At 35.7% G+C, this 27,214-nt stretch overlaps 1 protein-coding gene across 14 annotated transcripts; it reads left to right on the top strand.

The window, feature by feature from the left end:
* On the top strand, positions 1-22,932 carry LOC18443094 (beta-galactosidase 8). Of its 14 annotated transcripts, none has more exons than XR_016048940.1 (20): positions 1-134; positions 700-830; positions 953-1,048; positions 1,280-1,369; positions 2,369-2,435; positions 2,624-2,716; positions 4,138-4,281; positions 5,882-5,970; positions 6,077-6,182; positions 6,301-6,388; positions 10,183-10,301; positions 12,163-12,324; positions 12,991-13,184; positions 14,789-14,886; positions 15,602-15,711; positions 18,875-18,954; positions 19,585-19,689; positions 21,062-21,273; positions 21,446-21,779; positions 22,509-22,932. XR_016048940.1 is itself a non-coding variant. In XM_088857574.1 (20 exons), the coding sequence occupies exons 7-20, from the start codon at positions 4,265-4,267 to the stop codon at positions 22,626-22,628; spliced, it is 1,812 nt and encodes a 603-aa protein (XP_088713700.1). In that variant the 5' UTR covers positions 1-134; positions 700-830; positions 953-1,044; positions 1,280-1,392; positions 2,369-2,435; positions 2,624-2,716; positions 4,138-4,264; the 3' UTR covers positions 22,629-22,932. The 14 variants fall into 14 exon arrangements, 11 of the variants coding, with proteins under 11 accessions (XP_088713700.1, XP_088713696.1, XP_088713698.1 ...); XR_016048939.1 differs by having other exon boundaries at positions 1,280-1,392; XM_088857574.1 differs by having other exon boundaries at positions 953-1,044; positions 1,280-1,392; positions 5,932-5,970; positions 18,847-18,954.
* The last annotated feature ends 4,282 nt before the right edge of the window (positions 22,933-27,214 follow it).

The following is a 27,214-nucleotide window of genomic DNA, read 5'->3' as shown; positions in this document are numbered from 1 at the left end:
GTGCATATGATAAGCTTGGAAACTCTTTTCTTCTCGTCCCGTGTCTTTTTCCATTTGTTTCTATGCTCAATGAAGCTTTGTTGCCGAACCCTAATCCTAATCCTCCTTGATAACATCGTTCAGACGCTCTCAAGGTATCTCTCTCATGCTTCAATATTAAGCACTCTCTCTCTCTCTCTCTCTTATGTATCCTTCCGAATTCGGTGGAAGCAAGTTCCCTTAAATTTGCACTTCACTGAATTTCAGTAACTTATATTCGAATTTCGTGATCTTCACAGAATTCGATTGTCTTTGTTCTGGAAGAATGACATTAGTTCTGTATAGTTAGCATGCTTTACTTGTCCAATTATGCATTTCTCTGCCTTCATTAATTTGGGTTGAATTAGAAATCGGGTTTTCTTTGACTGGATTAAGTTTCTCTGAAGGCATTTCAAATGTCAATTGCTATCCTTGATCATTCTTTTCATGTTTAGATGAGTTGCCTCTGGTTTTCCACTCAACAAAAAGCAAATCATGTAGAGAATGTATTTCATGCGTAGTTAGCTGTTCCCCATTGTATTTGGCTGTAGAATATAGCCATCTCTCACTTAGTTTTTTGCTATAAACATTCTCTGTTGTTGTGCTGGGGAGTGGCGGTTTATTGAGCTTTTAATTTGTGAGATATGGACTTGTTTTACTTCTTTCTCTTTGTTCTTTTAGTTTTTAGTGGCCACAACTATGAGAAAGGATCTGCAATTACTGTCACATATGATGATAGAGCCCTCGTTATCGATGGGCAGAGGCGACTTTTATTTTCAGGGTCTATTCATTATCCCCGAACCACACCAGAGGTCTGTCCTTGTTCTCTTTGCTTCATTCATGGAATTATTTTCATTCTTTAGTATTTTAACGAATGTCTACAGTTTTGTTTTGTTAAGAGTGACTTTAAGATAGTGGAAGTTTTGAACTTCAGGTGTGGCCGGAGATTATTCAAAAATCCAAGGATGGGGGTTTAGATGTAATTGAAACTTATGTCTTTTGGAACTATCATGAACCTGAAAGAAGGCAGGTAGTTATTCTTGAAAATTTGAATCTTGGGCAAGTTATTGTTGCTTTTGAAATATTTATTTCTATATTATATTCACTTAACATGAAGTTGTGGACTAAATATGTGAAGAACTGCAGAGTCCAGGTTTACTTGCGTGGAAATTTATGTGTGAATTTCTCTATGGATAGTTTCTTTTTTTGTGAACTCTGTTATTGATATTACAATGACATGTTTCTGAAAATTTTAATGTAGTACAATTTCGAGGGCAGGTTCGATCTTGTAAAGTTTGTGAAGACAGTGCAGGATGCAGGCCTTTATGTACATTTGAGGATTGGGCCCTATGTATGTGCTGAATGGAACTACGGGTTTGTCTCTGCCTTTGATGTTAATGGGCTGATTATTGAGAATATCGAATGCGGAATCCCATCAACTAGTAACTCGTCCCTGTTTACCTATGAGGAAGACTTTGTATGGAACAACATTATTTTTCTTAATGGTTTGATTATCTTAAATACATTTGTAAAATGGCCTTCATTTTTTTTATTTCGTAGTTGCCTTCAACATTCTTTTTGAGTCAGCATGAAATATGAGTCAACTCTTTCTAATACATTGTCCCCCCACCAAAATTTTACATAACCTATTTATTATGATACAAACACAATATTTTATGATCACAACATTTGGGTGTTTTCATTTTTCGTAAGATTTTCTTTTGAGGTAATTCAGCTTGTTCCATCTGGCAGGAATTGACCGGCTTATGTACTAAAAACATGTTATTGCACTTGTTAAAAGTTCTTATTGACTCCATTTTATTTAGTGACGGTTGTCTTTGACATTTTGTTGAGGAACCGTCATTATCCCAGTATATTGTTATGCAGAGAGTTGAGCCTTTTTTTCTTATTCCATGCAATGCTCTCCATATGCTCCCTAAAGCTCTATTATTTTTGTTTTTATTGGATTTTCAAAATTATTTGTATTATTCTATTTTTTGTTTTTCTTTTGCAGTTTATATGTTGTTTTCTTCTTAATTGTTCAATGCCTCTATGAATTCTACTAATTCTAAGTAGAGTTCATGTAGGTTGTGAAGCTTTTTCCAGTGTATGTATGTATTTGTTATCCACATGCACACATATGCTTGTGTATGCGTGTGCAAGTTTCTCTCTCATATGCATGGTCCCCATTTTCCCAAATGCATGTGTGCAGATGGAAACTTGTTATCCACCTACTTAGGACTTGATAGTTATGAAGATCCACCTTGGACTTTCAAGGAAATCAAGCATATTCTGTCATAATGTTTCTCACTATTTCTACTTAGGAGTACTGTTTCTTTGATTCATGCAGTGGTTTTCCTATTTGGTTGCACTTTATTGATGGAATTCAATTTCGCACAACTAATGCTGCCTTTAAGGTACCTTTAATTCTTCAGGGTGTACTTTCAACTTGTAAATTGATAACATATGAAGCTTTGTTATACCTTGGTTCCCTGTCTTCTCTTCTTGGGAAAATTGCTTTGTTTCAGACTACTACAACTTTGAGAATACCAAATGACGGGTTCACATGCTAGAGGTTATGAACCACTTTGATATGTCTTTGCAGAGTGAAATGGAGATATTTTTGGCAAAGATAGTTAATTTAATGCAGGATGAAAAGCTTTTTGCTTCAGAAGGTGGGCCTATCATCCTCGCCCAGGTGATTACCATTCTCTGAATATCACCAAGTTCAAAGCTGAGTTTTTGTGATACTATAATAGATTTCTTATTTATATTTTCCTTATGAGCTATATTCGTGCACTTGAATGTTGCTTTATTAAAGAAATATTCATTTAAGTTTAGTGGTGCACTATAATCATTTATAGTGGGGGCCAGTGACATAAAATGCAACAGATGATATGTTAACTTAGCCAAAAAAAGTTTCTTAAAGTAAAATTGGATTGAACAATTGAATTTTGAAATCTTGACACGCAGTCCAAAATGTTTAATGTATGGTAGAGCATATTACTTTTGCCTTTTCTAAAATATGTATGTGCAAGTACTCAAGTCTGCCATAGACTGATTCAAAGTTCCTTTGCTGTCAGGAATATACGTACATATTGATGTATATGTCGAGGGACAGGTGGGCAACTATGCCCTCTGGTAATACCACTAGAAGCACTAGGATTTGCTTCTAAAAAATTTGTTGTACCACAACTTCATGGCTGAATTTAAGTTCTCATTAAAATTCATAAGCACTTTAATATGGAAATGCCTAGATAGATTTGCATTTTCCATAGTTCGTCCCTATATGGGAATCTAATGCGCAGATATAGGTATTTATTATTCATATAATCAATTAGTATGAATGTATGGGACAACGTATTGGGATGCCAAAGTGGACATTGCTCTTGACACTCGATCTTGCCATTTTGATTCTTCAAGATATTCATAATAATATTTATGATTTTATTCAACAGAATCAATTTAATTTAGTATTTTTGTTTGTTTGAAATGGTTTCTTTGACTCTCAATCTTACCATTTAGATTCTTCAAGATATTCACAGCTCTTCATAATAATATTTATGCTTTTATTCAACAGAATCAATTTAATTTAGTATTTTTGTTTGTTTGAAATGGTTTCTTTGGTCTCCGTGAGGGATGATTTAGGTTTCACACCATTGAATATGGACAACATGATTCTCGTTTTTTATTCCTCCTGTCCATTATAAGCTTTTGTAATTTGCCTTCCTTTGCACTGAGCTTCCTTACTCTCTAGTTCAGATTTGTTTGCCAGCATCATATTGTGAACTCTTCAGTTGTGTAAATTATATCATGGCTCAATACAACTTAGTGCTCAACTTCTAATATTTTGTAGAACCATCTGTTATTTTTTCCATTGATGGAATGGACTTCTGGTGATCAAGTTTTAATATTTTGTAATGCTTTCCTATGGCATTGTTCTGCACCTTTCTCATTGGAATTCCACCAACTTTTGGCTTTCTTTCGCATCTTTCTTATGCGTCCAACCCAAATTTAGAAACTGGTTTGTTGCATGCTATTCTACACAACTTATGAGAATGATTGGCTTTCAAATACTTCTGTGCTTAACAATCTAGATTGTTCATTGCCTCTTAACAGGTTGAAAATGAGTATGGAAATGTCGAGTGGGCATATGGGATTGGGGGAAAATTATATGTGGAATGGGCAGCATCAACTGCTGTGAGCCTTAATACAACTGTTCCTTGGGTAATGTGCCAACAAGAAGATGCTCCTGATCCAATTGTAAGTGTCTCTTTCAGCTCCATGGGCTATTATGAACTTTTCTAATATTCATGAATAAAACAGTAACCTATCTATTTGGTTTGTGTATTCTTGACTGTTGATGATAAAAAATGCCTATTTTCATAAAGAGCACATTTGATGCAATTTGTAGGCAATAACAGTTTTATAGACTGGGCAGCGGAAGAATGTAGGATACTAGATCATTCTCATTTAATGCAATTAATGGCCTAAACTTCAAAGAGTATGTATACCTCACTTGAGCGATCCAACTATCTATGGTACATGCTCATTTATATAGAAATGAAATAGAGAGTACGAGGTGATCTTACATAAATAAAGTCACATTCTACTAATGCTGTGAAACTCCCCCACGTCTTTTAGTGGGCAGAAGTACATGAGTTTTTCTGATGAGATATATCAGTGTTCGATTGCACGAACCAGCCTTGGAACCCGGCCATGGGCCGGATCTGAGTAACTCAGAACCGGCCCTAACCGGGCAAGTCCTGACCGGGCTGACTAGGGTTAAAAATGTCAAAAACAAACCTAGAAAACCCTAAAAAATATGGAAAGTATATTTAAAGTATAATAAAACAAAATACATCCAAATGAGATTAAAAAAGTGGTAAAAAAATGGATTTTAAAAAATCAATTTGTGCCCAAGGGTATTTTAGAAATAATCCAAAAATTGGAAAAATGTAACATATGGCCAAAATACTTCTCAATCTTTTCCAAAACAATAAAAAATATTACAAAACCATAAACAAATTTTATTATTTTTTTGGACTTTTTTTTATAATGTTTTCGAATTCTTTTTTAAGTTAGGGTGGTCAAGCCGGTTGATTGCCTAACTTGGCCAGTGGCCGGTTCCAAGTAATTCGGCTGGGCTGTCAAACACTGAGATATATGGACATAACAACTTACAGAATAGTGAAATCTATGGTGTCCTATACTTCAAATCAAATATCACTCTTGATTAGTGAGATGAATTTATCTCATTGAACCCTCTCTTTCTCCTTCCCCCCCAACCAAAACAAAAAAAAATTTCTTCTTATGATCCTTTCTTTTCTAGAGTTTCCAGGGCTCAGAATCAATCTCACTTGAAAATTTGGAGAAATAACTTCCTGGTCTTTACTCTGTGTTTTGTTAGGTTTGCACATTTATTTAGGATTAGAAGCCTTGGAATTGGTCTAAGAACGGTGGGAACCTTAAACTTTCCCTTAACCCATCCCTAGCCCGGGTAAAGGAGGTGACTAGTGTTAGGTAAGCAGCTAACAAAAAATTTTGCCAAAACTTTCCATGAATCCTAAAGCTACCCTTAATAGAGCAGAATGGCAGGCCAGGATTTGTATAGCTGACCCTAAGTAGTTGGAAAAGGCTCTAATGATGATGAACCTACAACAATAGAAGAATCGGCCAGCGGGTGGTTCAACTAGCCAACGAAAGAGATTTGGAACAACTGAATGAGAGGAAGGGCTGGGAAGCAGCTGCAATATATTATATTTATTTTTATAGTACTTAATTGTTATGTATTATTTATTTGAATTTCTTCTATGAAACAATTTTGGATTTTGATATCAACTGAAACTGGTGGGCGATGTAGATAAATACATGCAACGGGTTCTACTGTGACGAGTTTACTCCTAATTCCAGGTCAAAGCCTAAGATGTGGACAGAGAATTATAGTGGATGGTAATGGTATATTGATAGATTCAAATGTTAGCTTTTTAAAGCTGCTGTGCTTGAAGTATCTTTACCAAATCTCTTGCAATGTCATAACCCACTATAATTAGTGCAGGTTCCAAGCATTTGGCAGTCCTACTCCTTTTAGACCTGTTGAGGACCTTGCATTTGCAGTTGCTCGTTTCTTTGAGACAGGAGGCACATTCCAGAACTATTACATGGTATGTGCTCTTAATTCGATTTTTCATTTCCAAATTAGAGAGGAATTCCCTTGTTATAAAAATGAAATTTGATGTACCATGTTCTCTATAATAATTTTGATATGGTAATTAATTTCAGTATTTTGGAGGTACTAATTTTGGGAGAACAGCGGGTGGGCCTCTCATTGCATCAAGTTATGATTACGATGCTCCACTAGATGAATATGGTACTGTTCCAACAACATATAGTGCATGTGTTTGACTCATTTTGCATTTTTTTTTTAAACCAATTTTAGCCTACTGAATTTGGGTCCTTTCTTCATCTAATCTCATGATCGCAATAAATGTTAGCTTAATCCGTATGCTTCTATTGTTGAAGAATGGTCAATAACTGACACATTTGTATCTCTTTCATACCATTTTCTGTATTTATGAGCTGTGTTTCCAAAGTGTGTGTACTTTTCCATGTGGGGAACTGGAGATCCTCTAAGTCAGTGTAATCTAGACAATATGAACCTACTTTAAATCTATTATAAGATTTCAGTTGGATTCTTATTCCATGTTGTAGATCAAGGTACTAACCAATGGAGCTCAAGATGTCGCCATGTATCTACTTTGAGGAAACTACTTGACATTTTTCTATCCTCCCAGCAAATAACTATCTCATAACAATGACACTCTTCATCCTTAATTAAACATCTGAAGGTGCAGAATTTGATGTGGCTGTTGAGCTCACAACAATCTGGAATAAGATTGAGAACAAGATCATGCAATCAAACAAGAGGTATATTATAACCATTTTGAAATTCAATAAGAAAATGCATCGATGATCTAGAGTTTGAAAGGCCTTCTAATGGAAGACCTAATGACTACCAATGTCACCAGTTAGGCCAAATGTCCTTTAATCCGATGCGCTTGGGGATGTGGTTTTGGCACCTTTGGCTTGATTCATACGTGACCTTTCAAAGCACTCACTTGGCTGGTAGTTTCTCTACCGGCACTTCTGTTTTCCATCTTTATTTTTCCCTAGTGGCATCCATCAATGCATGGTTGCCGTAAAAAACTTATCTACAAATGCTATGATGTTGTGGCTAGCCCTTGGAGAATTTTCTTTCTTGAAATGGTTATTCTTGGTGAATTGGCTTGATTGGATATGCAGTTGTTCAAGATGTCCCATTCTTTTGTACTTTATGGTTTTTGAATTGGAATTTTTAGGGCATCTGGCTTGTTCTTGGAGATGGACAAGCTTATGGGGCTCTAATCCATTCTGTGTTTCAAAAGATCAGAGGAAGGTTACCTTAATGTTGTACAACTAGAGCTGCAGGAGTTGCCTGCAGTGGGGCTGGCTAATACCGTTCAGGATTTTAAAGTATTTTGCGGCATGCAGTGTCCTAGTGTAAAGAAAAAGTGTAGGCCATCTTGTTTGTTTTTTCAGGACAAATTTCTGGGGTTCAAACCCTTGATCTCTCTCCACCCAAACTGATATGTATACCACTAAGTTAAAAGCCTAAGGGTTATAGTGCCCGTTGTGTGTGGAAACTTTAAAACCCAAGGCATTATTATTGGCAAAGTAAAGGGCAAGAAAATAACAACCACAGTCAAGCAACAAGCACATGCAAAAACAAGAACATAAAAGAATAAATAAGGAAGAATACCAAGATTTTATAAGGTTCATCATAGATGTGATTATATTCACAAGACGATTGACAGTTTTCAGCTGGTAAGAGGAAAAGGTGAACGATGATTCTTATATGAGAGAACCAGAGAATACACACACACACCTAATCTCAACATCTCATAATGCCTCTCGCCTTCACACAGACTTCTCAATGAAGTCTCTCACTCTTGCATGGACCTCTTGGACAAGCCTCTCTTTCTCTTACATGGACTTCTTTCTCACTCCTTCATATAGAGATCTTGAAACCCTTAACTTCATCCCCAATCGATCCAATTTGAGGTCTACTCTTTCCAAATAAGAGATAAAAACAACTCCACAGTATCCTAAGTAAGTTGATACTTTGGAATATAATGGGAAACAATACCAATCTTGTGACTTGCTTTTCTTGGGAGTCAAGGCAATGTCCAACATCTCCACCTTGGCTTAGATTTCAGGAGAAAGATCATGTTCGAACGTTTTCTCTACACACGCCCCCATGGGTGCTCACCTTGGCAATAAATTAATCAAGTTCAAGTATATTTGAACTTCTATAATGGAGCCGCAGATTCAACAACGAGATCATCTTCAACTATTATCTCATGGATAAATCTGAAATCAACATGCTTCATCTTTTGCATGATAGCTCAGGTTCTTCATCAAATTTATTGCTCTTTAACAATCACAATATAGAATAAAGCTCTCATTTCCTTCTAATGTTTGGTTGGTAAGGATTGGCAACACTTTTGCTTCTTTGATGGTGTGGTTTGCCTCAAACAATCGAGCCTTAATGAAGGCAGATGTCTGGTATCCTTAGGTTTCTCTTTCTGATAGATATGAATTTCGAATTTTTTGATATAACATCTTTTTACAATGTTTGGCGGATCCCATATAGTTAGGATAAGGCTCGGATGATGATGATGATCTTTTGACAATGCTTTATATGATCAAAACCTAAGTAGCTTCGTTTGTCTAAGAAAAGAAAAGATTCATGGACTCTCTTTTTGAGCATTTCTCCTTTTATGTTGATGTAAAAACCTTCTATTTGTTGCATTGTAAGGTTTAAAACTTGATACTTGTTTCTATCTATTTGAAGAGCGATATCTAGGCCAGAGTTTTCTCCATTTCTTTTCTAGGTTTTCCCACAGATATTAGTTAATATTTTGGACATCAATGCCTTTTTATTTTTCTTAAGGGAAATTATCCGGCAAAATATTTGCCCATATGTTGTCGATAGAACATGTTTATGATAGAATGGTCTAATAAGGGTGAGGACCTTAAACATTCCTTTAACCCATCTCAGGTTTGGGTAAAGGAGGTGGGTTGTTAGCCAACGTAAAAACTTTGCCACATCTTATTATGATAGCCGACCCCAAATCATTGGGATAAGGCTTGGATGATGATGATTATCTTTTGGCATCTATTATCAGAGATAATGACTCAATAATATGAAATGTGCAGCAAGATGAGTACTCACGAGCTTGGAATTCTCCATCACAAATATCATGAGGACCTTCTTAATGTAATCCTGAGATAACCACAATTTGCCAATTATAGAATCCTATGGAACCATCACCCAAGATTGAATATATAGTAGGCTGACTGCAAATAAACAAATGCAATAACAAATCGACAAAAAATAAAGCAAAAACTTAGGTACATCATTGTAATGCAAAGAATATGTGGTCCACCTCAAAGGCTAGGTGCACATCCTCGGAAAGTCAAAATCCACTATCTACAAAGAATAAAGTTTTTGGGTTACAAGGGATAACCATTCTTCCCTTCTGAACTCGCTCTCACAATTGAAAAAAACTGGCGATCGACTTCCCTCTTTCCTGCTGCTACACTTCCAAAAGAAAACCTTGAGAGTAGCTGAGATATTTCTTTTTCTAGATGTGAAAATGAACTGACTCAAAACCCATGGGAATTCTGCCTCTCTCTCTTGGAGATCCCTCCCCATGAACCCAAAGGGGTGGCCCTAAAAAGGATGATTATTATTTGCATCTTTGATCCCCCATATAGAGAAGGGTTGCTTGCTTGTTCTTTGAGAAAACTCCTTTTTCGTTTTTTACCGAAGACCATAATACCCTCAATCTTTTGAAGAAACATAGGAGTGGTGATTTTGGCTATCACCAAACCTGATAGTGTCATGGTGTAGATATATATACAAATAGAGAGCCAACAATTTAGTATTTCTAGGTATTCTTTAAAGTTCTGAGTGCACCTCTTAAGCTCTCCAACCTTTATTGCTTGATTTATATGCTGCGTTTCCTTTCTGATTAGTCATATCCTTGCTAATAAAATATTCTTTATTTTAACACATTCTTTTAGATATCAATTTTCATATATTAATCTTTCCTCATGCAGGTTACCTTAGACAACCAAAATGGGGTCACTTACGAAACCTCCACAATGCAATAAAGCAGTGTGAGAAGATCTTGGTCACGGAAGATCCAACTTACATTTCATTTGGTGCGAAAACTGAGGTATTCAAAGAGGACACCTTTTGCATTATTTTAAAAGTTAGTGGCTGGTACTTCTTTACTACATAGGGTAAAAAGCTTTTGTGCATTTTCAAAGCACCATATTAGAAGACTGATCTACTCATAAACCAAAATGGTTACTAGAGTTCTAAAATAATCCACACTATAAGAACTGTTAGATATATTCAAAATGGGAAAGGTTTCTATACTTCCTCTACTCTATGGAAGATATATACTTCCCCACATCCCACCATTCAATTTTGATCAAGTGAGCCACTGACTGATTGATCTAAGATCTGATGTTTCAGAGTGTTTTATTTTTAATTTTTTTACAAATTATATGAATATGAAATTTGGTACGTTCCATCATCTCAATGGGGGCACCTAAAACAAATATTAAAAATATTTTTGGCAAAATAAAATGACCAAAATACCCCCAAATTTCTAGGGGCACTTTGGTTATTTTATTTATTGAGAATTTTTTTTTTTTTTTAGGTGCAAGTTTAAGAGAGAAGTGGACGCCCAAAATTTGGTGTCAAAATGTTTTGTAAAAAATATTAATAAAATAGTGTAGAGGTGTGACATTGTGATTGGGGCCATCTCAACCATCCATTTAGAATGGATGGTTGGATAGGGGGAAGTATATAATTTTATAAATTAAGGGAAGTATATAATTTTATACATTAAGGGAAGTATAGAAAGCTTGCCCATTCAAAATTTGTGTCCTATGGCACTGGAACTCCACATAAAACTTTCCTTAACTTGATAATGAATCTAATTCCTTTTTTCTAAGGTCATCGTCCTATTATTGTTTAGTCATTGTCATTTGTCCTAAATGTGTTATGAAAGAGTAACTACTCTATCTCTTGGAGATGCTGATGTGATATCCACCTTCATCAATCTTAACTTTGATACTGTATTTGTAGTTTTACATTCTTTTTGAGGAATCATGTTTGTTATTCTCGACTTTGACCTTCTTTCACTTATTTTTGTGATCTTTGATGCTTGTTTTCCTTGCAATGGAATTTGATTCTCTGAGTGGCTTTTACAAAGCTGATACATAGTGCACATTAAGGATGTTATTTTAGCACAGTTTTTGCACCTTCAACTTAACCACATAGGAGATCTGAATTGATAATGCCATGAATGAATGCCTGGCCACACCTAAAATTCGTTAAACAGCGGCCGGAATCTTTTGGGGCTGTCCAAGGTCACCGTTTGTGAACTTTTTGTTTTCCTAGGGTAATATAAGTTAGTTTCACTCTGTTTAGATGTATGACACAACTCATTCTCTTTGTATGAAGGTACAAAGATGCCTTGCTACAGAATATAGCAGATAAAACATAATGAGAAACTTTACTGGCAATCCATATATTCTTGGTTTTTTTCTCCTTTTTTTTTTTGCAGTACCATGATAACAAGCATTTTACATTATGAACAGCTTCTGCTAATTTACAAATTAGTATCAATTATCAAAGAACTGCATTGATGTGCTTTGATATCATTGAATGCAAATTATTTTATTGTCTAATTGGATATAGGCAATGGTTCATACTCCACTAGAAATGATATGCTCATTTTTTTTCTCTCTAAATAATAGGTTAACTTGTATTACCATTTGCTTTCATTTTCTTAGGTTTGTCTATCATCATAAATTTCTGAATGAATCTTGGTATATGTTTGTCTTAGTTAGTAATCATTTCTTTTCAGCTTTATAGTGTAGATCAGCAAGGTTTCTGTTTGTTTCTTCTTTCATGATGCACTATGTCATGGCAGGATTGCTGGAATGATTAGCACGTATAATCAAAGAAATTTTACAAAGCCATAGAATGATTTTGTACATTTTGCAAATTTGTGCTGCCAGGCACATTACTACAATGGTTCAGATGGATGTGCAGCATTTCTTGCTAATATTGACGATAGTTCTGATGCTAATGTGACATTTAATGAGAGATCGTACTTCCTTCCTGCTTGGTCAGTGAGCATCCTTCCAGATTGCAAGAATGTCATATTTAATACAGCTAAGGTAAGAGTTATTGTTATCACATAGCTTGAGATTTGTAGAAAGTTTACATTTTTGCAATCATTAGTGTCTCATTTTACAATTGTAGAAGGAAAATAGTATTTATCATCTTTTGATGATTCAATTTTTACGTGCCCATTTGACTTTTGATGAAGTTTTTCATTTTATTTTTAATGACTTTTGACAATGTTGTAAAGCCTGGTCATTATTGATGGGATTATTGTGATATATAGTGGTTACAAGTATTTGAGAATATAATTAAGAAAACATGAAAGAATTGAAGTATCTATGGACACTGCTGATAGGTATATCCAACAGAATATGTAGCTGATATGCATATGGATCTGTAGAAGAGTATAGCACACATTTAATCAAAGGGACCGGGATGGATTGTGGGTTAGTGACAACAATGGACTTAGGATGAATGTTTTCGATATATGGTACATATCATATGGATAGGCGATTATATCTTTTTCATTTAAAGGGATGAAGTACATTGTAGGTAGTTGCTAAATGATAGAATTCTTGCAGGACAACTAGTGGGGTTTTAAAGCTACTGGCTTATACGCGATAAGATTTCTCACAATGTTATGTGGAGAATGGAATTATAAATGCTTACTTTCATCTGTTGTACTATATCTACTTCTTGCAATGTTTGTGACCTTACAGGTTAGTGCACAACAAAGCATCTCTGCACATGGAACTTCCACTTTTGTCAAGGAGTATTCTCTTGCATTGTCTTCATGGAGTTGGCATAAAGAACAAGTAGGGATTTGGGGTCGCAATTCATTCACAAAACCAGGATTGCTGGAGCAGATTAACACAACGAGAGATGTTAGTGATTTTTTATGGTATACAACAAGGTGAGATAACCATGTTTTGTGCAGTTGCCCTGAAAATGGAAACACATAGAATTTGTGTTTTAAAGATATTGTGACTTCAAGATAGTATTGGCAAACTCGGCCGGTCAAACGAGAACTGGGCACTTGCCAATCTGGTTTTGGCCAGTTCGACCAGGTATTTTAGAAAAAACTCAAAAAAATTATTTAAGAACCCAAAAAATAAGGGATTTGTTTTTAATGTGTTTTTTTAATTTTTAATGATTTTGGAAAATATTGGAAAATATTGGAAATTGTTTTGGCCATGAATACTTATTTTTTAATTTTCCCATTTTTTTTTAGAAAATTTCAAAAATACCCCTGGGTACAAGTTAATTTTTTAGATTACATTTTTTTTTTTTTTCACTGGTTTTCAATTTCATTTGGATGTGGTTTGTTTAATTATGATTGAAATATACTTGTCATATTTTTTTAGATTTTTTATTTTTTTTTTAACACTTTTTGGACCAGCCGGGATCTGCCCGGTAAGGCTGGTTGAACCGGCTGGTTCAATTTTTCAAAAACTGCTTCTAGGTATATTAATTTGAATCAATGAACTCCATCCCCTTTTGGGTTCTTAGAAAGGAGGATTTTATTTGAAACTAGGTTAATTTGGCATTGATTTGCTTCTCAGTTTAACGAGTGTTAATAACTATGTTCTACTGATTTGCATTGGATTAAAGGTTGTCCCCCAATGGTCTACATTGGTAAACACTCTTGTCAAATTTTATCAATATATTTATTCATAGAATGTCTAAGGGAATTTTAGAAGAAAAAAATGCTAGAGGGAACATTTCTGATTATTAGAAAATGAACTTAGTCATTATATGTACTGCATCATAGTCACCGAAATATATCTTAGCAATTGCTTGGAAGGTAAAAAAGTTCAATTTTTTTTTTTTTTTTTGCATTTTTTGTAAAATGGCCAAAAGCCAAGAAAGTACTCATGTGAAATCAGGGTATTGAAGGGAAAACTCAACAAAAACTTAAAAGGCGTTGTACATATGCATATAATGTCAAAGGGAAGTGAACCTAATTTAACAGTATTTATCATGAAGCTGCACATTTGGGGACAAATATAGCGTTTTTTCTCTCTCTCTCTTTTTTTTCCTTTTTTTTTTTACAATTTTTATGTACATTTCCATGTCCATCGATAGTGACATAGCTCAGAGGTTTAAACCATTTCTGGTGATGGGAAATTTACCTTTTCTTGTTTGTCTTGTCTATGTGTTTAAAGTGCTTGTATTTTTATCCTCTTAATGATTTCACTATTTATATCATGTTGGATGAGCTTGAGATTGTATTCTGAAGTTAAAGATTAATTTCAAGACACTATTTAGACTTTGATAGTTATTTCAAATTTGTAGTTGCGATTTGGTTTCACCTTTTAGTTACCCTTGTTTTAATGTCATCCATGACCATTATCTCTTATTTACAACCTGATACATTTTATGAAGCCATGTAAATACTGCACTCTAACACAGTGCTCCAACATCTCATGTCATATTAGATTAGAACATGATGGGAAAATCATCTTATCCAGATGTTGTGGTGGAACTCATCACTAGTTTCTATTTCTATTTTGATAGTGTCAATGTTGATGAGAAACTCTCTTCCGAGGACTTATATCTGGATGTTGAAAGTTTGGGACATGCTTTGCTGCTCTTTGTTAACAAAAAGCCTGCAGGTATTTGTTCTTATCGAGGTTGTCTCTGATTTTTATGCCAATATGTGTGGGTGCCTTGTCATGTAAAAAGTATGGTCATTTCGGATTGTTTGCATAACGTTAACTGCTCTTCATGTAGTTGGGGTAGATTTGTTATTTTTATGCTGCAAAGGGTAAGTGGCAATTTAGACTATTTGATTCCATACATGAGTATAGAATGTCTTTGATGCATTGGTTAGTGAGAAAATTGTCATTCTAATTACCATCTTTTAGCAAAGATTTATGTGGTGTCAGAGCCTATGAGAAAGTTCCTAGTTGGAACCACTTTTGTGAAGCAAGTCAACATGAAATATCTAGGAAACCAATGTTTTGGAAGTGGAAAGAAGTTCTTGCCAGATCATTGATCTATTCAAAAGGATATTTTGATTCTATCTTGGCAAGTCTTTGGTCTTTTTAGGAACCTAATTTGCCAAGTGATATTATGTTAATTTGGTGACAGGGAAATTTTGAAATTTAGAAAGTCTTGTGTTCTTTTCTCTTAATCCAGAAAATTAAAGTCAAATATTGCTACATGTTTTGGATACTCCTGAAGTGCATGATATATATTGTCCTATTTGTCAAGAGTTAAAATTGTGTTGCAAACATTTTAGATAATGCCTCACAAATGGAGCCATATGATCACATCAGTTATCTCATTGTTTAACATCCGCACTCTCATGGTTTTAACTTCTTGCAGCTTTTGGATATGGTAATCATGAGGATGCAAGCTTTACACTCAAGACTCCAATTGTATTAAACCAAGGAAACAATACACTAGACTTATTGAGTATGATGATTGGTCTACAGGTACTCGTCCTCCCTATCTTAATGTCTTGATTTCATCTGAGGATATTCTCCTTATATACCAATTATTTTCCATCCGTTTATGTTCATTTTTACCTTGGTCACATTTTATCATTTTAGCAAGGATAGATTCTTTTGTCATGTTATAGATGATTTCTTTTGTTTATAGTTTTCAATGTTAGTAATTGCTATATTGGAGCATTTTATGTATATTGAAGCATTTTATTCGGTTGCATTACTTTTTTGTAATACTGAGTTATTGGAAAGGCCCGACCTGTGGTTGTTCCTTAGATACAAGAACGGGGCTTTAAGATGGTCCGATGGCAGTGGTCATTAATTCAAAAAGCATTCAGCGCCTAGCGTTAGGGGGGCCTGGGTGCATCGCCTAGGCTTGGGCGGACCAACTAGGCGGGCTGTCCTTGGATACCCACCTAGGGCCCCTAAGCACCCGCCTAGTACCCCACCTAAGCAGGTCCCTAGGGGCTACCTAGGTGCCTGGGCAGCCGCCTAGGTGCTGGGCAGCTTAGATCCCCGCGGCCACTTAGGTGCTGCCCGGTATTTTTTGGAGCACTGATGGTGGTAAAATAACATGGCTACATATTTAAAAAACATTTGTTTGAAATAATTGATGAAAATTTTACTTTGAGACTAATGTCGTGCAAAAGTGGCAGTTCCAAAGTGTCTCTTCTTTCAATTTCTTAAGGACATCTACCATGTTGAGCCAAGGCTAGCCCATTTTGAAAATCGAAGTTATAAGAATTAGACATGGTAAAATGGAAATGTAATTACTTGTTTCAGTAAAAATAAAAAAGGTTTCACTTGGAGGGAAGATCCCAATAACTATTCATGAACCGTAAAGTTGTTTTCTTTACACCAACTACACTATTAAAGCAGATGTTTGTGTCCCTATTACCATGATTGTACTTTTTAACATTTTGGATAAAATAACAATTCCCTTTGAATAATTTTGTGACCTGCATAATATGTCATCATCCTTTTTCAGCTATTGATCACGTTCATAGAATATCCCTTAATAGATGTGGGAAATTAGCCAAGATCTAAGGCACCAGAGAGCATTGCTTAGGTCTCCACCATGTCCAACTTGTTGTGCGTAGAGGCATTGAACAACACCTAACAAGCTCCCCTTGTGAATATATGACACCCATGCATTAATTGGATGAGGTATTCCATTGCATATGCATTAAATTTAGTTTCCTTGTTCTGAATATTAAAAATCATGTATGCTCTTTTAATCTTGTCATCAGGTTGTGTCTTGGATTCCTAAGCCATTCCTATTAGAATGACCCCCTTTTCATTTCCTAGATGATTCCTATTAGAAAATTTCTCTGTTCATTTTTGCTCCTCCCAGAGGTACTCTCCATGCGATTCTGGTAACTATGGACCCAATTAGCTCCATCCCACTTGATATGCTCTCTCTATACTCTCCCTTTGTTATTTGTTGACCTGTGGTTCTTCCTTAGGTATTCTCCCCTTTGTTGGGTAAATATGTGTTTGCGTTGCCACTTGTAAGAATGAAAGTCTGCCGAAGAACCTTTATCAGCTAAGGCAACTTTCTACTATAGTGGTACTACATGGTTGTTTGTTTTTCTCTTTTTTCAACAGCATATCACCATAATTCATCATGATTTGTCTTTTTTGTTGTCTTGCAATTTGAAAACAAAATTTTGGTGCTTCTGTACTGCATATGTTATCAATTGACACACAATAATCTATAATTCCATGAATTCACAAAAACAATCATCATATGGACACATCAATTCCAACAAATCAGAATCAACCAACCTTTGAATCCTTGAACACTTGCCATCTTTTTCTTTACATTATATTGATTTATTGCTATAATTATCTGCTGATTTTTTTCATCTTGAAAATTATTTTTTATTTTGAAAATTTTTGGGAAGAAAACAATTTTTAATTGAGATCATCATTATGAGGTCCACAGAGAGTTGAATGTTGAAAGCAAAATTCATCGTTGGTTTCTCTTTATCAATGTTATTATTCTTTATTTAAAATTGAGGGAATAAAAAACTATGGAGAAAACCATTGCCTAAGGGGCAATCGACCCGGACCCGACGACTGGACCTGACCCAGGTCCGGGTATGGGTCAAAAATTGGACTTGACGGGTTAGGTCCGGGTCCAAATATCGGACCAAACACTATTCGGGTCTGGGTCCAGGTCTATATGGACCCAACCCTAATAGTTATTTAAATAATATTCAATATATAATATTTAAATATTTAAATAAATACAACTATATATTCTAGTTATAATTTTTAAATAATACATGTATATATTTAAAATAATACTTAGATATATCTAAATAGGAAAAGTCTTCCCAACGCATATAGGCGAAAATGAACAGTGATTTCGCCTACTCTCATCACCGTCCAAAGTTCATCGCACGATCACAAATGTCCGGTAGTGTTTTATTTTTCATTGTTTTATACAAATCGGAATGATCTGAAATTTGGAGTGTATGTATATCTTAGTGAGGCGCACCTATTTTCTTTCTTCTTTGTCATTATTATACTCCCAAAAGTGGAAGTAAAGAGATGAGTTTCACATTGTAAATAGCACTCTTCTTGACTATAAGAACCTATGTTTAGGCATATTCTGGACCTTTGGGCCAGTGTGGGGGGAAGTGTTGGTCATGGGTTTGGTCGTGTGCCCTGTAATATTAGGGCATTCTTTCACTGGGGTTGATTGTTCAAATGTTGTTGGATGGGATTAGAATTAGGCTTCCCAACCTCAGCAATTAGCAATGATATTTTATGTGAGTGTTTGACATCTATGATTCTCATAGTGTAGCCTTTCACCATGTTTTGAGGGGGGAAAATGGGGGAAAGATCCTTTAGCTAATATGGGTGTTGGTAGGGAGCGCTTGCTGGTTGAGGAGTGGTAGATATTTTTGGATTTGTATCTGTCTTCTGAGTCCTTTATTTTGTATTTTTTATCTTATGATTAATAATCAGTTAATTGTCAAAAAAAAAAAATTATGTTATAGCAGCCTAAGGTAACTTACTCTCATTCAACCAATGTTCTTATGCACTTATCTGTTCATAGAATTCAATAAGTTAGCAGATCACCTAACATGAATTTATCTTATCCTTTGCAAGAATTATGGGCCATGGTTCGACATTGCAGGAGCTGGAATTTTTAGTGTGATGCTTGTGGGATCGGCAAATATCTTGAAAGATTTTTCTTCTATCGAATGGACATACCAGGTATATTGCCTATGCTAGATATCAAGAATAGACCTGCTAAACTAAAAGAAATTTAATGAAAACATATAGAAACTGATCAGGGAAAGGTCCAGAACAGGATATAATATTGTTAATCGCTGTATGTAAAACCAAAAATATTGATCAAATGTGTTATATGATTCAAAATCATATAGATATGAACAACATACAATTGCAGTAATTCCGGCATTATAGTGGACTGTTCACCACATTATTCTTTTGTAAGCACTATAATGCTTCCACTATTATGGTGTTTTCGATCCAACATATTATAATAAGGGGACCTAAAGTCACATTCTCAATTTATGTCATGAAGGTTTAAAGATAATTAGTGAGGGCTCTTGTACGTTTGATAATCTGAGCCTGATTGGGACATCAAGAAAACAGGACATATGCCATTTCCCATCGTAATCTCTACTGCTATTCATTCCAAAAAATAAATGTCCTTCTTTCCTCATATCTGCAAATAGATTGCATCTTTGGATTCATTTATTTTTCACTTCTTCTCATAATAAGGTTTCTACTTTGATATTTAGATGTGGTCAACGTGAATTCTGTCTATTATGCAGCCACTCCAAAGTTAACCCCTTAAATTGACTATCTTCTGTGCAGATAGGAATGGAAGGTGAATATCTCGAGCTTTACAAGTCAGAGAATAATTCCCTGTGGGTTACTGGGAACGACATTCCAAATAATCAAAGCCTCATGTGGTACAAGGTAGGCTGCCTAAAGGTCATCCGTTTCTCTTTCTAGACAAGTCAGACTATAAGCATCCTATGTATTACATGATTCCATATATCGATGTCCTACCGATGCAATTCTTATCCCAAACATGCTGGTGAAGAATATTATCCCATTGAATTTGTAAATGTCACTTCACAAGTGGTTCTTCGTGGGCAGAAGAGATGTCTTCTGTTTTATGTTCAGCCTTATTCTGGATAAACTGGAAGACTGTATCTTCGCAGCCACAATAGTTCTTAATGGCCTGAACATATTTCTTCTGGTGTATGTTTTGTATTTCCAAGATATATTGTCATGTATATCCCACTTTCTTAGTATTTCTAAAGCCTAGAGTGCTTCTGCCATAAGAAAATTACTTATTTGAGACATATGCCTTTTATTAAGACAATGATAGGTCCTGCTTCTTGATCAAATTATCAACATGTTCCTTTTCCTATGAGGTAGCACTTATTCTGAGAACAAACCCTGGCCCTTAAGATCGCTTATTATTGGTTGCACATAGAAATTGGCCCAGAAGAACAAGTAGTAGAAGGAGCTAGAAAGGGCCTTGTTTGTTTGAACTGTTACATCTAGTGGAGAGTCCGAAGGTCAATATATTCTTGGATCATGAAAACTTGATGAAGCCAATGTCCATGCAGCATTAACTTATGAACTAGGACATCTCCAGGCATAGGTGACTGCGTGATCTAAATGTTACAAATGCGTGATCTTTGTTTTCATGTCTCGGGAATTTATGCAACTCCGAATGTGATTCCTTTTGCCATTTCTACTTGTCTCATTCCCTAAAATTTTTGATCACCAGAGAATTATTTATGGTCTTCTCTTTTTCTGATTCAAGATATCACATGCTTTGTACATTGTTACTGCCAAAGTCAAAAGTCTGCTCATGAGCAACATCCTTTGTGGAACACGCATTCAAGGTTCTTTGGAATTATGAGGGATCTTTAATTTACAGTCTGAGTTCTTGGGTTATTTTCACCCCTGAGAAGCAGAGAGAATTGTGGTGGTTAGGCCAAGCTTATCATTTTAGAAAGAGTTCTGTAACCCACAATTTATATATCTGGTCGAAGGTCTTGTTGGAGTGACTTTGGGCATACTTACTGTAAGCAGGATAACTCTTTTGTTGAGTAACATAAATGTTCATACTTGACTTGTAGAACAAGTTTGACTTGTTTCTGCGTTCTCAAATATGTTATGCTTTCAAAGGAAGTAGGAGTTTCCCCCTTTTTTAAAATACCAGCATTTTGGATGCGGTACAATTCGATATCAGACCTATTATCTTTTCATGTCACGATTAAATTCTATTGATATTGTGTGTTACTTATGCAATCTTTTTTACCTACCTCAGGCCACATTTGATGCACCTGAAGGAAATTCTCCTTTGGCACTAAACCTTGCAAGCATGGGCAAGGGTCAAGTCTGGGTTAATGGGCTTGGCATAGGGCGGTATTGGCCTGCATATTTAGCCCCGGCTGCTGGTTGCGCAGACCCTTGTGATTACAGAGGAACATATGATGCGCAAAAATGTCTCAAGAATTGTGGTCAACCATCACAAACTTTGTACAAAATCATCCTCCCTTGTCTTTCAATATATCTTCAACTTTATATTTATATATGCAAACACAAGAGAGAGAGAGAGAGAGAGAGAGAGAGAGAGAGAGAGAGAGAGAGAGTTTTAAATATTCAGTTTTTCCCCACTTATAGTTACATATACAGAGGGTTCATGTTACAGGTATCATGTCCCTCGCTCATGGCTTAATCCTACTGGAAATGTGTTGGTTCTCCTTGAAGAGCTTGGGGGTGATCCCACTAAGATCACCATAGTAACCAGAACAGGACAACAAATATGCAGTCATGCATCAGAATCAGATATTCCACCAGTTGACTTTTGGGACAAAAATAAACTTGACTTTGAGGCTGTGAGCCCTGAAGTTAGAATAAGTTGTGAACGAGGGTGGCAGATTTCTTCTGTCGATTTTGCAAGCTTTGGAACTCCACAAGGGAAATGTGGCTTGTATAGTCATGGATCCTGCAGTGCTAAGGATGTCCTATCACTTGTTCGCAAGGTGGCACAATCGTTTCTTTCTCATCTTCTTCCCATATTAAGTTAATTCTTTATATTGATAAATTTCATTCTATGAATTTCTATGGAAAGTCAAGTTTTTGCAGAGTTCTGAAATTTTGGGTATCTTCAAGAGGCTTTCAAATTTTTGGGGTGTTGGATAAATTCTCGGAAAGACCTTGAGAATGGTTTGAGGGAAACTTTTCAAAATGAGTAAAAAAACTAGAAAGATATATGAATAGGTTAGTTTTCCATGTACTTTCTAATACTTTCTAAACTACATATTTATGGAAGCTTGTGTTTGATGAAATAATTCAAACTTTGTTATGATTTCTTATGAACTTATCTTTTGAAGTAAGCAAAAAATGAGAGAAAAGTGAAGAAAAATAATGAATTTGGGGAAATGTCTGGCATAACAAAGGGCAACTTTCTTTTGGCATGTCTTTCGATATTACCCAATGTTTAGTAGACATTGGAACTAGTGAGCACTGTACCGGCACTGTTGTGTCCACTAAAAGTGTGCCCACACATGCGATTATGTGTTGGATCTTCGAATATGCACATACATGGAATGCTCATTTTCTTAGCATAAGCTTTCCAATTATGTACTGTTATCTTTTGAGGATGGATAAAATAAAGTCAAGTATTCTGATGAATCTTCCCGAAAGTTTACTGAGCATTTCGTCCATGGTTATCAAATTATTTGGCTTGCTTATGTGTGCTGCATTTACAGACATGTGTTGGGCATGAAAGTTGCTCTATCCCGGTATCTGCAAGCGTTCTTGGGGATCCATGCCCATCAGTGGTGAAAAGCCTTGCAATCCAAGCTACATGCACTGATTTATATACTTAGTGCTCCGAATGCTTGAAAGGTATAATACAAATTTCCATTTTCCTTGTCTCTCTTTTAGTTTGATTTTGTGACAGGCTAATGTTATGATCTCTATGTAAACGATTGAAAGTCATTGAACAGATATTCTGTTTTTCTGACTGTTGCTTCTCCTGAATAAATAGTGGTCTTATCAATAGGCTGTGAAGCATAGCAGCGTGGTTGCTAAGCTTGTATTTCAAGCACCATGTAAATTGTAAATGGTCGAACAAACATTTTGTTTTTCATGTTTTGGAATAAAAAGTTGCCTCTGTCAATTAACTTTGAAGCCTAACAGCCCCCCCTTTCTCTCTCTCTCTCTCTTCATATGTGTGATCCAAGATTCATTTGATTAGAAATATTCCGAAATTGTTAGGTCAATATTAATTTGTGATACAAAGCAGTTGTAAGATATCTTTGGCAAGGGACATGCCAATGGCCAAAAGCCTACAAGTAAAAAGCACGAGTTTCATCATCATTTGAGCTTTTTCTTAATTAATTGGGGTCAGGTATATGAATCATAGTTTTTTATTCTACTCTATTAATGGCCATGTCTTCAGTGAGGTCATAACTCCCTATATCTTTTCGGATTACTTCCAACCACGTCCTTTTGGGCATACTTTTTGCCCTTTTCAGTCCTTCTAGTTGAACTAACTCGCACCTCTTAACAGGTGTAGTACTTCGTCGTCACACATAGCCAGCCCACGTAAGTCTACTCTCTCTCATTTTATCGCCTATTAGTGCCATGCCTAAATTCTCTAGAATAGATTCATTTCGAATTCTATCCTTCTTGTCTTGTCACTCATCCATCTCAACATCCTTATATCCGCCACACTCATTATATGAGCATATTGTTTTTTGTCCGCCTAACATTTCGCCCCTTAGAGTAAGGTTGCTCTCACCGCGGTCCTATAGTACTTGCCTTTCAACCTCATCGGTATGTGGCGATCACATAAAATTCTAGTTGCACATCTCCACTTTACGCACCTATCTCTAATTCTGTGTGCGACATCTTTCTCGATCTCTCTATTTTCATGGATTATCGACCGAAGGTATCAAAAGTGCGGTTTTTTTTTTATTTCCTGACCGTCAATCTTGGCTAGTTCTTCGTCTCTACTCTTATTATTATTAAACTTTCACTCTATATACTCAGTCTTAGTCTGGTTAATTTTAAAACTTTTGGATTCTAGAGCATCTCTCCAAAGTTCTAACTTTGTGTTGACGCCGTTTCGGGTCTCATCAATCAAAACTATGGCATCTACGAACAACATGCACCACGATAACTCATCCTGTAGTGTTTAGTTAAGTCGTCCATAACTAAGACAAAGAGGTACGGGCTCAATGCTGACTCTTGATGTAGGCCTATTGTCACTGCAAACTCATTTGTCTTTGCAGTAGTTGTTCGTACATTAGTTAGCACTCCATCGTACATATCGATGTAGTGTCTAGAGACACCTTTTTTTCCCAACACCCGCCAAATAAAATCTCAAGGTACTCTATCATAAGCTTTCTCTAGATTAATAAAGACCATGTGGAGGTTTTTTCATTTCGCCCTAAACTTCACAATCAGTTGCCTAAGTAAGAAATAACCTCAGTTGTTGACCTTCCTGGCATAAAACCAAATTGGTTTTCAGATACACGTGTTTCATGCCTTAGTAGTTGCTCAATGACTCTCTCCCAGAGCTTCATAGTATGACTCAGACGCTTGATCTCTCGATAGTTTGCACAATTTTGTGTCTCTTTTTTTCTTGTAAATAGGTACCACAATACTTTTCTTCCATTCGTCTGACATTTTTTTTGTTCTCAACACCTTTCCTATCTTCATCCTTTTCAAAGCTTCTTTCACTTATAACATCTTAATCCTACGAATGTATCTATAACCTCCGCCATCACTTGTACCAACAGTCCCTTCTACCACCATGTTATCATTGTTCGTCATTTAATAATTTTTGAAAATAGACTCTCCACTTTTTATTGACCTCGTCATCCTTCACCAAGACCCTTTGATCCTCACTCTTAATGCATTTAATATGGTTTCGATCCCTACACTTCTTCTTTTTTATTTTTGCTAATTTGAAGATATCTTTCTTACCTTCTCTTGTTCTCAGTTTATTGTATAGATTACTATATGACTTAAGTTTAACTTTACTTACCATTTGTTTAGCATTTTTACATTTTTTTAAGTTTTGATCGTTTCTATTATACTGCTAAGTTTTATAACATGATTGTTTTTTACTAATGGCCTTCTAAACATCATCATTCCACTACCAAGTTTTCTTATTGAAGTTTATTTTCTCTCTAGGTTCTTCTAAAACTTCTTTTACCACGTTCTTGATACGTTCAGCGATCTCATTCCATATTACATTGACATCATGTTCAAAGTTCCATTTTCTTTCTTCGACTGATGTATCCTTAAATAAGTCTATTTTTTTATTTTTTTAAATTCCACCACCTAGTTCTTGGACGTCCATTACGTTCGTCCTTTCTCCTCCATGTCTCTATGCAGACGTCCATGACCACGAACCTATGTTGCATCTCATATCAAACCACAACACTATGAGCTTCACAATGGACGACCCAATAAGAGATGTTACATAACTTATTCTGGCCTAGGAACAAAAACTAGCGTTTCTTTCCATGTCTAGACAGAGCACTAAAATTTCAAATAACTGTCTTAGAGCACTTCCCAATGTATGCATGCATGCATAGATGTCTATGTGTCAGAGACAATACAAGTATTTGGCTTTCTGCAATGATCAAATGATTTGTGCCTTTACTAGTAGACAGACTTTGCAAAAGCATCATGAAAGGTTTTGAATCTATTGCAAAGGCAATGCCTCCAAAAAAATAATCTCACTGTGATCAAAATGCCATCTTTCCTTCACTAGCTTTTTCATTGCAATAAAGCCAAAATTTTCAAGAATGAGTTAAAGGAACCCAGTAATCCACCCATGAGCTCTAAGAACCTGTCATTAAATATTGGGAAAGGGGACTTCTCAATCAATCTGGACCCCGAATAAGCTTCCTTGACAAACACAGTGGTTCGAAGTGCGAATTCTCTTGTGGGTTATATAGAATAATCCATAGTAGCTAGCCAAACATACAAAAGCCTACAATGTAATGAGAGTATGAAACACATCCAGTTGAGCAAAAGCTGGCCTCTTCTCCATTATTAAGCTAAGAAGCTCATGAAAATGTGCCACTGCTTGTTTTCTTGCAGCTGGACTAGCATACTTGAATTATTGAGCATTCATATATGATAAAGAACGAAACCAGTTTCTAACATTCTTTGAACCTCCTCTAAAGACTTCATATCACGCCTAAACCCATCTAGAAAATCTAATTTAAAAGAAAATGGGCCTAAGAAATCACCATCTTTTGATATTGGGACTTTATTGCCAAGACCAGAGATTGAGAGTGGAATTCAAAAAATATACCAGAAATGTAGTTTTCAGAGCGACAAGTTTGGGTCCAGTGTTTCAAACAGCACTAGGCGACACCCAGGTGGCCATAGGGGTCTAGGCCACCCAGTGCTTAGATGGGCCTCCAGAACCTGGGGGCCTCATGGTGTAACTGAGGGTATGGCCATAATCCCAGTTAAAAAAAAAAAAAAAAAAATCGAGAAGAGAATTTTGATAATCCATAAAACCATAATCCATATTTTCATGCAATGCTAAAACAGTAAAACCATACAAGCATACACTGATAGTCTGATACACTGTAAATTGTACACATAAAAGTTAGATAGTAGAACTAGAAACTAAAAATAAGAAAAAAAACATACAGAAATTAAAAAAATATATAGTCAATGACACAATAGTCAACACTCAACACCAAGAATCTTCACTCTTCAGTCATCATGATCATCATCATCATCAGAAAGAATAAGGTAAGCTTCATCATATGCATCAGAATTGTGGTCATCATCATTAGAGTCATCTCCCTCTTCAATATAACACTCGTCTTCTTCTGTTTCTTCTGAATCTGTCTCTTCCTCATCATCTTCTTCTGCCTCCCTCTTACTAGTATGTGTGCAAATGAGGCTCTAGGAGTCTTAGTTGCTCTACACTTTTCTATCTTTTTGTGCTTCCCTGAACTTAAATATTGTATAATTTCCTCCCTGGTAGTGTCAAGACTATTTTTACACAGAGCAACATCCCCCTTAATACCGGCAATGTGTTTTTTAAAAGGGTAAATGCCCTCATTAATATCATTTCCACAATAATTATATTTAATACGATTTTTGTCATTCGGATTCAGGTTATAACCACACTTCCAACCCGGATCACCACTTTTAGAAGAACCAGGAGAAGATATTTCTACATAATAAGGCTCATTTTCATCATTTTGTGGTTCTTTTAAATTCAAAAGTTGTCTAATCTCATCCCGAATAGCTTCAGGAACCTTTTTACAAGAAGCAACATTCCCTTTTATATCGGCAAGATGTTTCTTGAATCGATTAATACCCCCATTGGTATCTTTTTCACAAAAATTACACCTTATACAATTTTTATCGTTTGGTTTTGGGTTATAACCATACTTCCAACTTGGATCACTTCTTCTAGAAGTAG

This window comes from Amborella trichopoda, chromosome 2 (assembly GCF_054954075.1).
Source record: "Amborella trichopoda isolate Santa Cruz 75 chromosome 2, AtrichopodaSantaCruz75HAP2 v2.0, whole genome shotgun sequence".
Taxonomy (NCBI): domain Eukaryota; kingdom Viridiplantae; phylum Streptophyta; class Magnoliopsida; order Amborellales; family Amborellaceae; genus Amborella; species Amborella trichopoda.
Note: the sequence above shows the minus strand (reverse complement) of the source record. Positions and strands in the feature narration are given on the sequence as shown.

Coding starts and splice junctions, on each gene's coding strand:
- LOC18443094 (XM_020672745.2), top strand. CDS start 663: ATGGACTTGTTTTACTTCTTTCTCTTTGTTCTTTTAGTTTTTAGTGGC. Junction 10,302..12,162: donor CATTTGGTGCGAAAACTGAG/GTATTCAAAGAG, acceptor TTGTGCTGCCAG/GCACATTACTACAATGGTTC. Junction 18,955..19,584: donor CTATCGAATGGACATACCAG/GTATATTGCCTA, acceptor TCTTCTGTGCAG/ATAGGAATGGAAGGTGAATA.